Source organism: Aquila chrysaetos, chromosome 11 (assembly GCF_900496995.4).
Source record: "Aquila chrysaetos chrysaetos chromosome 11, bAquChr1.4, whole genome shotgun sequence".
Lineage (NCBI taxonomy): Eukaryota > Metazoa > Chordata > Aves > Accipitriformes > Accipitridae > Aquila > Aquila chrysaetos.
Genome location: NC_044014.1, coordinates 33704035 through 33721700, shown reverse-complemented (window position 1 = coordinate 33721700; position 17666 = coordinate 33704035). Strand labels below are relative to the sequence as shown.

Sequence of the window (17666 nt, the reverse complement as noted above, 5' to 3'; positions counted from 1 at the left end):
AGGGAAGCAACTCCAAGCTTGCCAGGTGGGTTAATGTAGTGCTGCGTCTACAGTAACAAAAAGCCTTGCCGTGACTCAGGAGATATTTGCTCAGGCACAGCACCGGACTTATGTGTGCCTGGCTGATGGAGAAGGGGGCAGTTCCCTTGCGCCTGCCTGGCGCTGGCTGTGGAGACATACCCATCTTTGCCCCTGGGCATCCACATCCCGAGGAGACCACCTGATCAGCTGTGAGCAGAAATAAAACAAAGTCAGAGGGGACGCTGCTGGCAGCTGACAAGAGCTTGCCTGGCAGCAGGGATTGTGGCCTGTGTACTCTCTCCATAAGCGCAGTGAAAAGCAATGCATGTAGCAGCAGGGGAGAGCTGCTTTCTTGTCCGGACAGCAACTCTGCCTTTCTGGTAATTTAGCTTGGTGAGTAGACATAGTTGGCAGTCAAAATCGTGTGATGAGGGATATGTGGCAACCATCCTATAAGTCTGTACTATGGCTTTTAGCAGCTAAGATGTAGGAAAATGTATATTGATACAGTAGCAATTAAAATAGAAATACCATTTTTTCATGCCTCATTTCTTGCCAAGGATTACTTAATACTAGATGCATTTTTCCCTGTCTGTACTTCTGTCTTGCTTGTAGCTCATATTTCCATTTTTCCCTTTTGTTTGAGGCTCACTACAGTTTCCCTACCAGCTCCATATACTTTAAAACGTGCAAATTTTCAGAATGTACTCATTTTTCATTTAAAGTGGCTCATAATGGATTGGAATAAAAACCACAAATGCTGTGTGTCGAGGGTGGCAATGAAAACCTGCTTCGAAAGCCAGTAAGACAGGTTTGTCTCATGGAAACTCATCTGTGTGTATCTGGCCCTGACTGTTTTTCGTGATAATTCAGGGATGCTTTTATGGGGTAAGCTCACAAGGGTTGTCAAGGCTGAGATGATGCAACCGATGCATCATAGTGCATTTAGCAAATGAATATGCTGTTCCCAAAAGATTACATAGAGAAAGGAAAAAATACATTCCTGAATGGGACAGTTTTTAGCATTTTGAGCCAAGGAGTAGACAATGTAATTTTTCTGTTTTCCTTCTGTTCAGACAAATTGTTAGGGCTTTTTAGCGTTTCCAGTCCTACTTGCTGAAACTGTCAGCTCTGAAGTGTAAGAGGTAAGCATACACTCACTTGGCGTGGGTTCATGGGCCTGTCGTGGTGTTTTATCCTGTTTTTAAAAAGTCATATAAATTGCAAAGTCAAAGCAATAGTTTTCCTACTTATGCCAGTGACTTTTCTCTGAGCTCCCCACCCAAAACAAAAAGCAGAGTGCTTTTCAAAACAGTTCTGAACAGTGCATTGGAGTCCTACATCCCCTGCTACAACATCAGCTTCTTACACTCTCTCATCTCACAGTGCCTTCTCCTCTTCCCTCAGCACCCACAGAGTCTGTCTGGCCCTTTTTACCCCGTGTTGTCCCCAGGCCCCAATGCTGGGGTGGGCAAGAGACGGCGTACTACGCCATGGATCTCGCAGCTGGGGGGTGCTGACTGGCTGGCTGCGGCACACGTGCTGATTTGCCTCTTGGCAAGCTGCAGAAAGCAACACCATTAGCTGTGAGGTCCTGTGGGGTGCTACCCCATGGCCTTCTCTTCCACCAGGCTGCCATTTATTTTAATATATGGGAATAAAAGGTTTTTAAGGCAGTTGAAATTACCTAGAGGATGATTATGTGAGGTTTTAATGTCCACTGTGCTGGATTCAACGGTCAGTTCATAATTTTCCTGTATCAACAGCATAATTTAGCGACTCCAGCAGAGCGATCGCAGAGGGCTGGAGTGTTTACTACAGATGAGACAAATTTAATGATGTTTTCATGAGCTTATTAATTTGTATTTATGGTGTTCTCTGACCTTCTGACACACTGGAAGGGTTTTTCTTCTCTGCAGTTATCCACTTGAAAAAACAAGAAAAAAAGACCTAAACGCTCTAAATACATCAAGGCATCAACACAATTAAAATCAAGGCATCACAAATTCCGTTTTAGGATAACATTAGATACCAGAAGACAAGCAGTGTGACTGAAGCACAGCATTTATGGTGGACAGTGCTTTAAATGAAAAACATACAGTACTGATTTTTTAATCAGCATTGTATGCCCACATATCCTTGAAATGTTGCTTTTGAAGTTGTCCCTGGGTAACGAGGATCATGTCATGGAGGGGCTGGCTAGCAGTTGCAATTGGATTGAATTTCTTTGCTTCAGGTCAAGTTTTATGTGTTTGTTTATGAACCCCACGGTTCTACTCTGTTCCTGAGCATCCACTGCTCAAAGGCTGCAGCCGGCATCAGCGGGGCTGCTTTCCCCAGTGTTTACTTCTAATCCAGAGCTACCGCAGCCTCTCCAGCTGGATCCAGGCCACGGCAGGGAAAGCGGCACGGCAGGCCTGCCCACGCCACATCCCCACCGCAGCCTCGCCACAGGGCACGCGCTCCGGCTGCTCGGCTCTTGCCCACCAAGAAGGGCTTTCTTTCCTATTTGTCTGGATGCTTGGAGACTCCAGAAGCGGAGACACAGATCACTAGGTTAGCAGAACAGGCTGCTTGCAGCTTTGAAGGAAAACTGAAATGAACCATGAAGCCTTGGTTAATTATTTTTCTTGCTGCTGTTGGTTTTTACTGCTGCTGACAGGGGATTTACCTCTGCCCTCTCTCACAGGGATCCTGTTGTTCCTAATGCTTCTGTAAAAACCCTTGGTTTTTAAGGAAGAAAACTGAACTTTTCTGTTTTCCTTTCATGTTTATTCTTCCTCTATCTTTTTGAGACATCAGCAACCCTCAAAAGCAGCCCTTTCAGTAGCTGGAGGCCATGCCCCCAGTGAAGAGAGTACAAAAGCAACCCCCAACGCTCTCCCAGCCCCTCTCGCTGCCCAGGCCAAGGCACTGCCTTTACTCACAAGCCTTCCCCTGGGTGGCAGGGTGTTGGGAGACCAAAAGTTTTGGTTTTAATTTAGACGCGGCCCTTGAAGTCAGGGTGGCTGCTCGAAGTACCACACATCCTATTCGTATAGCTGATGTCCTGCAGGGACTGACTTTGATCCAGAGGTTGTGAAGGAAGGGTTTGAATTGCAGCTACACAGTATGAGCAGTTATATGTTTAATTTGTGCTGCCTGCGGCCTTCTGCTTTTTGTACAACAGCAATGCGAGGAGAAATCACCCCTCTGAACTGTGTTACTTCGTACAAAGGAAAATCCTGTCCAGGGCTTGGGGCTCCTTGCTGTGTCTGAAGTGAGGTTTGCAGGACCACCTCTCCAGCAAGTCTCGTGTGCCCTCTAGCTGTTGCAGGCTTTCTGGGGAACTGAAATGTCTTCATTTTCTATAAGCCTTGCTGAATTTTGCAGGCAGGTCTTGAAAGCAAATTTTTCAGTAATTGCCGTTAGAAGAGCAGTAGAGACCAAGAGGCTGATTGCAGTCGCTGCTGCCTGGTTTGCCCTGTGATGATCCAACAGAAAAAACATTGTGCTTGCTTGCTGCTCAGGCAGAGAATTTGTTGCTTTAGAAGATATTTGCCTAGAGTTTACATGTTCAGCTGAAGCAGGGGCAAGTGACATGTCAGCAGGATCATTCCTATGACATCTGGTAACATGGAGGGTGGAAATGTACTGTGGGGTGGGGAGGAAAGAGTTAGAGAGTTGTTGATTATTTATTTTCTAATTTTTGGATTTTTTTTCACAGGTCTTTTTTGTGAGATGTTTCTCTGCAGAGAGCGAACTGCTGCCAGCCCACGAGCATGGTTAGCTGGGGTGCTGGTGGGTCTGAGTGCTTTGTACTTTTGTCTGTCCCAAAGGGCCCCATTGAGGGTGGGGGAGCTGCTCCTGCTCCAGCTGCCCTGCAAACACAGCGATGAAGTGTGTGAGGGCATGGAGGGTGGGAAAGAACTGTTTACGGTGGCTGGAGGGCAGTGGCGGGGCAGAGGATTTGAATGCAGCAGGGAGGGGACGTTGCACACCAAAGTGCCCCCCATATCCTCTCAGATATGAGCACTGGACACTGTACTTCTGTGACAGAGGGCAGCCACACCATCGGGTATGGGAGGACCGAAACATTTTCTTCTTTTTTTTAGCTGTCACTTTTATATGGAGCAGTGCTGGGGGGGACAGCACCATCAGCCTCGGCACTGCCTGGGGGCCCAACAGCTTCGAGCAGGCTTAGCTGTGAAGTGGTTAATGTGGCAGGGCAGTAGTGCTGGAGGGGTCAGGGTAGGGACAGGGCCCCTCAAGCAGCCACAGCTGTGGTGATGGGCTCTGGTGGAGCACGTCTGCAGTGATGAGGCCAGGCTACCTCTGCCTGGGGTGGTGGGCAGGCCTCAGCAGATAGCCATGGGGTGGTGGTGGTCTCTTCTCGCTGTCTTGGGGGAGGCTGGGCAAGACGGCATCTGCCCCCAGTTCAGCCCATGGGCAGAGTGGGTGGGGGGGCTGTGGGGAGCAGTGGTGTTGAGGGGGGGCTGAGCTTTACATGCTACTGGCCAAAATGGACTTGGGGAGAGCTAGCTGTGCTTGTGGGAATGGCCCGTGTGCTGTGGAGAAAGGGATTAAATGCCCCTTGGGGCGGCTAAGTCAGCCATCCACTTCTGGTGCACAGGAGGGTAAATGCATAATTTTCTGAGGGCTGGAAAGCACGGACCTGGAGCCAGCACAGGTGGCAGGGAGGATTTTTTGTCCAGACATGAACCCTACTCACTAGGGATTTAGGAAGTCCTAGCTGCACCTGGGTGGTGGGTGTTGACGTGCCCTAATGAGAGAGGTCTGTTCTCATGCCAGGTGGACAGGAAAGCCTCAAATTGTAGGGCAAGAAAGACTTAAACCATAGCATTTCTAGACCTCATCGTGGGATCTTATGGAGAGGTAAGTGAGCTAAAAATCTGCACTATTTTTTAAGCAGTGTTCACTCTAATAAGGAAGAGGGAATCCTCTTTACCATCTATGCTGAAACAGCAGTCCAGCGTGTTGACAGAGTAACTCCGGCTTTTCTAGTACTCCACCAAGGGGGTCTGACTCGGTGCCTGTTTGGGTTTTTTTTTTTGCCTTCTGTGTTTTGGTTTTGTTTCGTATGTACCTACCAAATTTGTATTAAGAATCTCCCCCAGTTAGATTTAACTGCAACATTACTGGCTTCATTCTGGCTTATTTCCTAGGAGAGGCTTTGTATGTGAAAGAATTATAATAGAAGATGTTGGGCTTAACAGCATCTACATCTTCCATATTTCAAAGGCTGGATGGATCCTTACTCGTATGTTTACCAAAATGATTGTGCAGGTGTTATATAAACATGCATCTAGAATATGTATACACTGCGGGCCACCTCAAAATATTTTACTTACTGCTGCTAGCCGGCAGAATGGACAGCAGGTAGTAGGAATATCTGCAAACCTGCTTTGAAAAAACCCATTCAAAAGTAAATATCAAGCACACAATCAGCATGCTTCAGGAAGCTGTGCCATTGTGTCTGTTAGGTGCCATGGAAACATCTCTTGATGGCAACACGTCCCGGAGGCAAGTGTTGGCTACAAGGAATCCACTTCTACTAGCACTTAATTTCTACCTTCGACAAAATCTGGAGTAAAACTACTGATTAAGATGATGCCTAGCAATTATGCTACGATAAGTTAATTACAGAGGAACAGCCCAATGGCTGCAGTTAGCTTTGGCTGGCCTGCATGGATTTGTGAGGGGAAGAAAGGTGGTGATGTCTTCTGAGCAGCACAGCTGAAATACTGACACTCTCCTGCAGTCTAATATGGGAGCAAGCACCTCCCTTTCCATTTGTGTAAGTGAGCTTAAATCTGGCTTCTTGAGTCCTTTCTTACATCTTTTCTTCCTTCTGAGAAGGCTGTGCTTCCTCCCCCAACCCAACTGCTGCATCTGAAGAAGGAAAGAGGATGTATTTAGAGTAATATATCATAGAGGCTTTTTTTAAGACCTTGCTGCTTTTATATAAAAATGCTGTAAAATACGTTTGGTACATGCTGATATTGGTTCCTTTTAGGTTAATTATTAACGCTTTAGCATTAACATCATGTTCTAAGCTTGCTTATGTAGCGAAAGAGTGAAATGGGGTCTAGATGTTTCAGCGTGTGTTTGTGTGTGTTCACCATGGCAGCACGGCTGGACTTGGCCTCCTCGAGCTCTGGCTTGCGGCTTTACTGAAGGCATGAGCTTTATGAGCCGAAAAACAGCTTTTCCGTAGCGGTTCAGCTACAAATCTATAGGAAAGTCTTTCCTTTTTTCCTTGTGAAAACATAGGAATAAAAACATTTAAGAAGAGGTTGGTTTTAGAATGTCTTGGGATAATGCTGCAAAAAATTAAAATCCCCCTTTAAAATGAAATGCAAATACTGTTTAAATATTCCTGATGCAAAATTGGTAAATCCAGGTGTTCCCGGTTTGGACTTCTGTTCTCATTGCATGGTGGAAATGGGTCCTCTCCTTTGTGATTGCGAGCATAGCCTGCCTGACAGGAAAATGAGGACAAAATGTAGCACAGTGGGTAATGTCACCTGCTTACAAGGCAAAGCAGGGGGGTAGAAGAGGAGGGAAAGAGGATAAGGGCGCAAGGGCTCCTCGTGGCTGGGTAGCGTTTCCCCCTTTGTTAAATACATCCCCCTGAGGTGCCACTCGTGGGGCTGAGGGACTCAGCGGGCCAGGCTGTGGAACCTTCCAGCACCGGCTGGAACCGGCTGAACCCGGCCTGCGGCAGCCCCACCCTCTCCTCGCAGAGACCCCTCAGCCCCGCTGCCGCCCTGGGCGCAGGCACCCAGCGTGATATCCCACATACCTTTCAGCCCACATACTGGGCAGGCTCTCCATCCTAACAAGATGAAAAAGCAGCTCCCAAGCTCAGGTTGTTCATGATTTCTTACATATGTTTTTGCATTGGTTGTTGGGGTAAGAAATTTGGAATAACCAGGCGAGCAGATGGGAACCCTTTACCAGGCTCGTGCCATGGCTGCTGCTTAAATTCCTCTTCTGGCTCCTCCATGAATCTTGCATTTTTTATCTTTGTAAATTGGGTAGAAATTCACAAATTTCATGGGGTTAGAAGGCTGTGCACCACCGCTCGGTCAGCCTTTTTCCTGACTGTTGGGGCCCTTCTTGAGGAAGGGGTTTAGCGACCCCTCCCTGTTCTAAACAGGGCATCCGCCTTAAACTGGAGGCCTATTTTCTTTGAATGTAGTTGTAAATGGGTTTTAGGATTTACCTCATCACAGATCTTGTCTCAGCTCTACAGAAGAAGAATGGTATTAGTATTTTAAGAACGTGCAGTAGAAGTAGAATCTGTACTAAGATGCTATGATGAGGACAATAATTTTACCTAAGATGTAGACCCTTGGACCTTAAAATAACAAAAACCAGCTTCTGCTTATCACTTGCCTGTTTTTATTCCCCAGAAATCATTATCTTCTATTCAAGTCAGGCACACAACAAATAAAGTCTCACCAGATCCACAGTTCAGCAGAGAAAGAAGCACATTTGGTGTTCCTCTGGAAACCCTCATACAGGATGCAACGCGATATGGAGTTCCTTTTCTTGTGACACAGATGGTGGAGTACCTAGAAGTATTTGGTAAGTTCATGTTTTCTCTGTTTGGTCTCTGAAAACTCTTATTCTTTGTTTAAGCTGTACTTTTCAGCTGTAACTACTGAAAAGTCTGTTTTTAGAATTATTACGCTTTCTTAGAGGAGCTCTTGCTTTTTGAGATCCAGTTCTCATCACGCAGGTATGGTAATGCAACCATTGCTTACTGTTTCATATTTCTTCTTAAATAGGTTTGGAGCGTGTCGGTATATTTCGCATCAGTGGCTCAGTAAATAAAATCAAGAAACTGAAGCAGAAATACAATCAAGGAGAAAAAGTAGACCTTGTTAATGATGGAGATGTTGATTCTGTGGCCAGTCTCCTGAAACTCTTTCTGAAAGAACTGCCAGTGGCTGTTTTTCCAGACAACATCTGTTCTGGCTTGCTAAAAACTTTACAAGGTACAGAACGGGCACCTTCCAAGCTTCTGTCCTTTCTCTGACAGTGACAGATAATGTGTTCATTGCACCTTCCTATAAGCAAGGATTTAAGTTTCCTTAACCAGAGACTGATGTTTAATTGCTTTTGATGGACCAGATTTCCATGAACTTGTCTGTAGTCTTTTTTTTTTAATTCATTAAGGCTTTTGGACTCCCCAACATCCAGTGGCAAGACATTCTGCAATCCAATCCTGTATTCTTTGAGAAAGTACCCTTTTGCATGTTTCCTTTTTAAATTGGATACCTTACTCATTACTGAGATAACATTTTTATTTTTAATCTAACCACCGTCATAATGCTGCTTGTGCCTTTATATGGCCACTGCCTCACTTCTCTCTTTCCCAAGCTGAAGCCTCTTTCTCTATTTACCCTTCCCTTGTACAGGAGCCTTTTTGTACATCCTCGTTCCTGTTTAGTGCTTTATACCAGTTTTCTTGTAGTCTTCTTGGACAGCAGTGTGTGGAGCAGCATGAAGCGTTCAAAATGCAAAGCCAAGATGAGTACCTACAGCAATACACCGTCTAGTTCCCTATTCATGTCTGTAATGGCTGAGCGAATGCATTCAGATGATTCTGCCCAGTGATTTTGAGTGATAACCAATTCAGGTGTTTGCATACAAATAAGTGGTCTTTGTGGGTTAGATTGCAGGTTGCTTTTGTTCAAACTTCATCTGCTAAGTGCCAAGTTATGTATGTATTTACAAAAAAAAAAAAAAGGAAAAAAGAGAAAGGAGTCATTTTCACGAACTGGGAAAGTCTGTGCTGAAAGATCTACAATTTTTTGCATGCACCTTGTTTTGACTCCCCTGAACAGTCTTGCTGTTTTTTTTTTTAATTATTATTATTACTTTTTAAAATATTTTTTTCCCTCTCCATCCCCTTTTTCATATCTTTCACTAATAGGTTGAGCATCATGGGTCTTGGCCTTTATGAAATGTATTTTTTAGGGCTAAATTACCCTTTAGGGCATGATTTGCTATTCACAATGTCAAAGCTGCGCAGATGTGTCCTGGTGTTCTATCGCAAATTTAAGCATCAACTGCCAGTTATTGAGCAGTACTGTCATCTCAGTTCCAATAACCAGGAGACTTTATGATGCTAATTCTGAAATGCTGATCAGATAGAGTTGTTTGTGAACCCATTTTCTGCCTTGTAACTCTTCTTTGAAGAATGAGAACCAAGAAAATGTTAAGTATCCCCAATTTAGGTTTTTAAGCATCTCTTGTGTAACTACAGTTGCATATTTATAGAGCAAAAATGTTTTGAGACTGAGAGCTACCAATTAGTCAGGAAATGAAAATGATGTGGGGCTGAAAGGGTACAATTTCTTATTCCTCTTAATGAGAATCCTACAGCATGTGTAAAACCTCTGGGGACAACCAAGGCTGACAATCTTGTAGCATCTTTAAAGGCAGCTTTAAGGATTCAGATACATGACTACTGCCTGCAATTCTATTAAAAAAGCAGCCAGTGCTAGATGATTCTGTCATAACAGGAAGAATAGCAGAAACAGTGTATATAAAACTCAATATCTGGAAAATCCATGGTATTTAAATATTAATATGTGAAAATTTTTGTCAAAGTTTAGTGTACAAATTCTTTGTTTAGGACATATTTATGCTTTACTTTGCTCTAATATATTTTAAAACCTTCCCTCTCTCTCAGATCTATAATAATGTCTATGATGAAATTGTGTTATTATTAGGAATATCTACATCATAACTTTTTTTTTTTCCCCCGCAGAGCACAAAATCCACACAACAGAATGCATAGAGAACCTGAGACAATTGCTCAGCTGCCTGCCCAAAGCCCATCAAAACCTTCTTCAGTTCCTGTCTGCTTTCCTTTTAAAGGTAGCAACATACAGTGCAGTGAATTTCATGACTCTGGAAAACCTAGCCATTGTGTTTGGACCTGCTCTGTTCAAGTGAGTACTCTCTAATTAGCTAGTACTTAAATAGTACTACTAGATCACACTTTCCAATGAGGCTTTCTGTCATAACTTTAAGTCCAACAGTAAGTGGAGCATTTTGAAAGTTAAATGCTTATATAGTACGTTAGTACAGATATGACAGATTCTGAGCTGGCTGACCAACTTCATACAGTTAGGCACTGACTGTACAGGTCCAGCCTCAAGTAAGAAACCATCTGAAACCATCTGAAAATAAGAGGCATGAGGGATGGAGTGCTGCTTAATGAGAACTACTCCTCTTCTTAACTAAGCTAAGTGCTGCCTGTGAAGGCTACTTAGTTGTTAGCCTTGATTCTGAAAAGCTAAGGTTGACTTTTGACCTTGTAATAGCATTTGATATCAGAGAAAGGAATCTCTTCTAGCAAGAAAGAGAAGTAACTTATTCTGCCCTTGCCACTAAAATGCAAGTTGACATCTGAGCAGAGGCCAGCTGAGCTTGCAAGCAGTGAGCGCTTGGCTGAAGCTAGAGAAGGTATGTTTGGCATGATGGTGAGCGGACATGTAACTGGATGCTGAAAAAGAAAGGTGGGAGGGCATATGTCATGCAAGTCAAGGTGGTGAGAAGGAACAGCCTAGAGTGAGGTGATAATGGAGGATTTTCCAGTGAAGCTGGAAGAATTTATTTCTTTATTCTGTCCTTCATGTTGACACTAGAGGATGTTAAAATGTTTATACCTGTCTTACAATTTGTAAACCTTTGTTTTAGTGGATCATAGACATTCCAGCTTAATGTGAACTATAAGCCAATGCTGCTTTGCAAAATGTGCATGTTAACAATTAGTATTTTCTATGCAGTCAAAGAGGCCTCGTTATTTTTCACTTTTTTTGTATGGCAAAGCCAAGTAAGTTATTAAAAAGATATATTCAGCAAAATTGGTACCAAGCATATTGGAAATCAGTGACAGGCTTTGTTTTGGGGAACTGCGCTCGTAAACCTTGCTGCTGTTTCCATAGGTCTCAATGTTTGTGTCTGTTTACCTGCTCTGTGGGCTTATCACCAGATGTACCAGCATATAACCTTTGCAGGTGATATAAGTAAAAGGACCCTTACTTTAGCAAAAGTACAGCTAGAGAGAAGAATCTAACAACATGTAGTGTGGTAGCAGTTATGCCATTCACTCCTGTGAGAATAGGCTTCACTATGGAGGATATTCTGTGAGGGAACAAAGCAGCTCTGCAACCAAACCCCAAGTTCCTTAATATCTGCATGTGAAAATTAGTAAATGAGTGTAGGCAAATGACGTTTACTTCCCAGTGCCTGGATTAGTTGTGTGGTGATACTTACAAACAGGTAAACGGCTGATGCCAAAAGGCCTTCACCAAAAATCTATCCCTTGACCCCCACACTAACTCAATACGAACTGCTCTGACTGTCGCTTTTTTGCCATCAGGCCCCCTTTGCTATTATATGGTGCTTCTGTGCATGCACACACATGCAATAATACTTTATTTTATTCCTTTATCTCCATTCCCAAATTGTCTGAATGTCTGCCCACTGATTTCTGTATCTACACATAAGAATCCAGTAGGCTCCCTTGTTGATTGATGAGCTGTTTCACTTTTTAAGCATCCCACTCTGTTGTGGGAGATGGTCTAGCTACTGCTGAACATGTTCCTCTGTCTGGTTTTTAAAGTACACTTAGTGCTAAGCTAAATGCTTGTGGCAATGACCTGTCTGAGAAGCCTTGATCAGCATCGGGTTTCCTTGCCAGTGACTTGTCAAGACAGCACAGCTACCATAAATAGAAGTGTATCTGCCCTATGAACATTAATTCCAGCTTTTTACAGTCATTCTGATCTCACCAGCTCAGGGAGAGAAACCAGTTATTCTGGAGCTCGCTTTTTGTAAAGTGTATAGCTAGTGCTGTCCTTGGAGAGTTACCTCCAAGGATTATGAAAAATCACCTTTTTGGTAACTGGGGGGAGAGGAGAGCCTTTCAACTGGCATTTTCTCTCAGTGAGACTGCTGTTCCACTTCCTGCTGAGTGATCCGAGGCCTCGAATGATTCAGAATAAACCATTTGTATTGTCCTGTAGAGCGGCAAAATTCAAGTAGTCCAATGTGGCAAACCACATCTGCTGACGTGGAAAAAAGTCATAAGTACCCTTTACGTCTTTCAAAGCAAGAATTAGTGCAATTAGCTGCCACATTATGAAACATTTGGCAGCCAGAGTGTAGATTCACTGGAAAGTGAGACACGTTGGGTAGTACTTGCTATAGTTGTTCAGTCAGAACATGAAGGTTATGGAAAAAACAACTCTAGATCTAATCTGCAGAAATGTATACCCCATGCAATTGTTGGAAATAATCTTCTGGATGTAATGTCAGCTCTGCTTATGGCACTAATACGTTGCAGGTGTTAAAACCGTTCTGCATGTATTCTGGCAATCTGTGTTTTTGTGCAATTCTTCCTTCTTTGACATTAAACAAGTAAACTAGTTTGTTTATAAGCCTTTTTACTTTAAATTTTTGATCTATTTATATTCAAGTGTAAATTCTGTCTGTGATTATCACCTGTCTCAATCTGTTGACGCTTTTATTTGTGGAGACCTGTCATGCTTATAGTTTCACTGAAGTGACTGAGTTGGAATATTCATTCCACATGGAACACATATGGGCTTTGGGGACACAAAATTAGAATATAAAACTCGCTGCTCATTATACCTTGCAAGCCTAAACTGCATATACTTCACTATTAGTAACTATGGTAATTGCAACACAAAAAATATAAGCCTTAGCACAGGTATTTTATTGGAAGTCTAGTTACAGGGCCACAGAAAACTCCTATTATCGTGAATTTTAAATGCTAGGAAATTAGCATCACTGTTTGTGTGAAAACTGAATGTTAAATAAGCAGTCTCTTCTCTATTTTTAATCTGTTGCAGCCCCTTACTTTAACGCTGCTTATATTGAATATTTGATTAAAATGATCTTCATATTGGAAAAATTCTGTTATATTATTAGTATATATGCTTCCTGTCCCTGTTCAGAGTGCTGGGACCCCAAGTGGGAATAAGAAAAGCAGGTATGTTTCAGAAAAACCATAACCGAGTAAAACATTTTAATTTTACCTTAGTCTCCTTTGCAAACCAGCTCCTTCCAATTTCTTCTACTGGCCTTCCTCCTTCATGCTGTTTTTTGCCCCTGAGACTGAGTTAAGCTATCTTCACTTTCTATCTATCATCTTTCACATTGCTTTTCTTCTAGATTTTTGATCCTGGCATCTGTTTCTTTTGAGACTTCAGTCTTAACATTTGCATGATGCAGCTTTCATGTCCTCACCTCCTTGTAGGTAAGGGAACCAAAAACATAACTGGTAGCTACGTCAAGTAACAGGCTGGTTACTCCCTAGACTTTCTTTGCTAAGCTCCACTCTTCTGTCAACTCGTTGATTTCTTTCTGCTCGTCCTCTGAACTATTTATTTCTGTTGCCATTCATCCCTCTTCTTGCGAGCTGTTTCATGTCCTGCTAGCCTCTGTAAATGCCAAGGAGAATGTGTTGCTTTGCTTTTATCAGAGATTCAGCTGATGTTACTTAAATTTCTATGGGTGCTTTTGTTGTACCTCGTCTTGGTAAAGAGATTTCTGCTACTAACTTCAGTAAGTAATTCTTGCACGAGTGCACAAGGATGCTAGCCAACCAGCTGTTTGCTTCTACTTACTTTGACTCATTCTTTCTGTAAATTTGCAGCGAGCTGCTGACAGCAGGGAACCTTGGCAGATCTCCTGAACAAAGCCAAGGCAAGGGACTGTATGGATCTTCTAGCTTGCACTTTGTGGCAAAGCAACTTTGAAAGGTTTAGACTCAAGGAAACAGGTAGCTGATTCCTGATGATCAAGTTTTAATTGTTTCTTATTTGTAGTGAGTGTCCTCCTGTGTTTGATTTGCACTACAACTGATTACAGGGCTTTATTGAAGTGCAGAACATACTTCAGTAGCTGTGCTCTTCCTAGGAACATGTTCCTGGATTTAGCAGTGTGTGAATATGGTTCCCCTAGTGTCAGCCTGATAATATAGTTTCTGCTAACAGCAAAAGTATCTGAAGAGGCAGGAAGTAATTATTTTACAGATTAATTGAAAGTCATTGTGGAAGGTGGCTGCAGATAAAACTAAAAATGTATTTTCTATATTTGGAAGACACAGTTGTTGCCACCTGTGAATATCTGCGGATGAGCAGACATTGATATTTGGAGTCAGCTGCAGGGTCGCGTCACAGAGTATAGCTTAGATTTGTTTTAAGATTAAATGAGAACTGGGTACCCGAAACATAGGCTGCCTGTAAGGGAAAGTGGGACCCAATAAGTAGGGCGAGAGCTGTTTATTTTCACGAACAACTTGTGGAGTGCTCCTTGCTAGTAAGGAGTTAACAGCTGGTAGAATGGGTTCGGGGACATATGTCTAAGTTAAAGAAAGAAGATGAAAAAGAAGGCAAGGGACTAAAAAAATTGCTTGTATGGCCTGTGAGTTGAGGGTGTTAACGTTTGGGTAAGCAATGAATAATCTCTTAGGATTGTTGTATGCAGGAAAGGCTGTTACTTGGTCAGCCAGGTTTTACATGCAGGCTTGTTTTTTGTGGAGAAATTGAGTCTGTCCTGAGAAGAATAAGAATCCAAGAAGCAGAAATGTTAGCCAACCCTAAAGAAAGAAGTGATGACGCCATAGTTTATCCTGTAAATCTGTCTACATTGTACCTGGCTATAACTCTGCTTAAACCACCTTCTTTCAAAAGGAGCCCAAACTCAAGTTCTTACAGAAACAACGGTAAGTTTACAAAAGAAGAACATGAATGAAAGCAATTGGACTGGGCCCAGTGTGTATATTTGTACCTTAAAATCACAAATTAATAATGAATGTACTGATCTGGCAAACAAAGACTGGTGCGTGTATGTCTCCACATTAGTCTCCAGAGTTTATGAATTTCTTGTTTAAATATTAATACTGTGCTGGGTGGAACTGAGTTGGTTCAGCATGGCTGGAGAAGCTGGATTAAGGTGACAGCATATATGTAAATGTCCTCCAAGCTTCCAAATAGTTCATGGGGGGAATACATAGTTCCTTCAGGGAGTGAGATTAGAATCCTGTATAAAGAATCCCTTGACTTTAATTAAATGATTCCAGCTTGTACTATCCACACAAGTAGACTAAGTTCAACTACTATTTATTAAAAAAAAAAAAAAAAAAAAAAGAGTGAAAAGAAAGAGGAAAAAACCAACCAAAAAACCTGTTAATGGGAGCATCCAGAAGTTCCACTGCATGATGTACCTGATGTCTGTGAATTTATAAATTATTACACTGGAACAGCTTCTTACTTATGGTTTGTTTTTTTTTTTCCAGGCAGTTCTGGTAATAAGACATTCTAGCCATCAAAGTTCACCTTCATAAACTAAGCTGGAACAAAACTGTTCTCTTCCACCCCCAGTGCCAGTGACTGATGGCAGATTTCCAGGGCTTTTTTCATCCTCTTCATCCTTGATTTTATCAACTTCATGTCTGAGTTACTGTCAGGTTCCAGCTATTTTGCTGTGCTGCTTCAAAGATTCATTGTGTTCTGAACTGTTCCAGCAAACTGGGGCTCCATCACTGTGAGGCTTCCAGTGTTGTGAACCCACCAAATTAAGCCAGTCCCTGTCCCAACAGTTGCTTGTTGGAAATGAGCCTGGAACTCTGTTTTATCCAGTTGCCCAACTGGCTGCTTTGCTGAATTGTCTTGGGTACTGAGGGGCTCGCTGTGTGATTCATCATTAGCCCCTGATCTGAGAGCTCCTAAACTTAATCCATCTCCTCTTCCCTTAGAATCCCTGTCAGTCCCTTGGCTTGTGAAGAACAAAAGCTTTACAATGGCCTCCTGCTGTATTTGCTTCAACACCACAAGATGCTTTTTGTTGATCTGAACCCTTGTTTCTCAGAGAGACAAGCAGATGGCCTTCAGGTAAGAAAGTTACGTTAATTAACTCAGCAAGTAATCAAAAGTGCTTCATTGGGTTGAAACCTACAAATGGAAATATATTTGCTTATGCATAGTGTAATTAATTACTATAGCTTATTGCCAGCAATGTAAATATTCATCATATGCCTAAGCTAGAGGGGAAACATGAGTGTTTAAAATTCTGATTTAAAAAAAAATGCAAGTACAAAAGTAAAAGGTCAAGAATAAAATCCCAAATTGTTCCACTTTAAATATCTCAATGCCAAGCTCTGTTAGATCAAAGCCACTGGATTTTACCTTGAGTGAAGCACTTTTTATTTTGTGTGTGTGTTTGGCTATACATTGACGATGCAGGAAAGCAAAACCAGAAGGGTGAAACTCCTCTCACCCTTCTGGATCTCACTGTGTATGTTTCGGCCTCTCCTTGGGCATATTCTTTTCTAAAACATTGTTAGTACTTTGATTCCTTTTTTTGTCAAAAACCTCATGGTGGAAGAAACATGATATACAAATGCTGGTTTAGGGAGAGAGTCAGTATAAGTTTTGTTTTCAGTTTGTGATATGATGTATCATTGCCGCTTAACCTGAAATTGATTTTTAGAAAAAGACATGAAGGAAATGCTGTAGCAAAACCTACAGTTTAATACTGCACCATACAGTTACCTCACAACCTGGCAGCTCATGACTAGATTGATAGCAGTGTGCCAGATCAGGTGAAAGATTATGAGAGATCTGCATTACATGTAATCGTAGATCATGCTACTCATGTTTGTGACTCTTTAATTTCCTGGCTTCTTTCTCCAAGTATCTCTGTTAAGGAAAACTACCAGACTTCTAATACAAAGTCAAATTCAGTAATTAGAGCATATTATATATCTCAAACTGAATATTGAGACTGTAATGCTCCTTGGAACCTCTCTTTTGAAATAAATCCTGTACAGCCATAGGTACAGAGAACAGAATACACTGATACAAGGATGTTTCTGAAATATTCCTGCTACGTCACAGGACATGGCCCCAAACCTAAAACTAGGATCGTTTCACACAAAGACAAGTGTTAAAGCCCATGCCTCTAGCTCCCCTTACTCTCTGAAGATGTCCCATGTCACTACCAACTCTGAGAATTCCTGCAACCTGTACTCAAATGAGCATGCAAGATCAAAATATTAGCTATCCTATTATATCTGCTTTTGCTTGCAAAACTAGAAGACGCATCAGCAGCTAAAGGAAATTGGAAAGGTATTAGAGTAGCCAGGAAACCTGGCTTTCTATTGCAGTGCTTTTGTTTTAGAAGCAACTTCACTCCCTGTAATTCTGCAAAATGTCACAGTCTGTCTGGGATTGTGGTGATGTGGGAAAGAATTCTGCTGAAAAGATCCTTTCAAGTTCTTTAATAAAACCTCAGACAAGGCATAGCCATGAGGCACTCTCCTGCTCTGAGGTAAGTTTATGAAAGAAATCCCATCTGTGGGTGAGAAGGGAATTCAGTATTCTGTGGTTGATCTTGTTTTTGTAATTTCTGGCAGGAAACCCAGCACATTGGATAGGTACTCTCCATCTTTCATAATATAACAATTGCTCAAAGTCCACTAAACTGGAAACATCAAAGTTAGGTTTACAAACTAAACATATTAAAAGTGCATGTTCTAGTTCCAGCAAAGCAAGCAAAAAGTGAAATGGCAAACCTGGCTCAGATCCCTT

The 17666-nt window shown here is 42.3% G+C and overlaps 1 protein-coding gene across 8 annotated transcripts in view; it reads left to right on the top strand.

The window, feature by feature from the left end:
• The first annotated feature begins 3724 nt into the window (after positions 1–3724).
• Positions 3725–17666, top strand: part of FAM13C (family with sequence similarity 13 member C) — a 135479-nt gene continuing 121537 nt past the window's right edge. For 3 of the 8 annotated variants that reach the window (XM_041127148.1, XM_041127152.1, XM_041127151.1), the window contains exons 1-5: positions 3732–3785; positions 7440–7614; positions 7818–8027; positions 9809–9992; positions 15833–15968. In XM_041127148.1, coding sequence (XP_040983082.1) covers positions 3783–3785; positions 7440–7614; positions 7818–8027; positions 9809–9992; positions 15833–15968 — 708 coding nt within the window. In that variant the 5' untranslated portion in view covers positions 3732–3782. Of the gene's footprint in view, positions 3786–7439; positions 7615–7817; positions 8028–9808; positions 9993–12999; positions 13064–15832; positions 15969–17666 lie in introns of those variants that run through there. The other 5 variants (XM_041127147.1, XM_030029597.2, XM_041127149.1 and 2 more) reach the window with 3 other exon arrangements.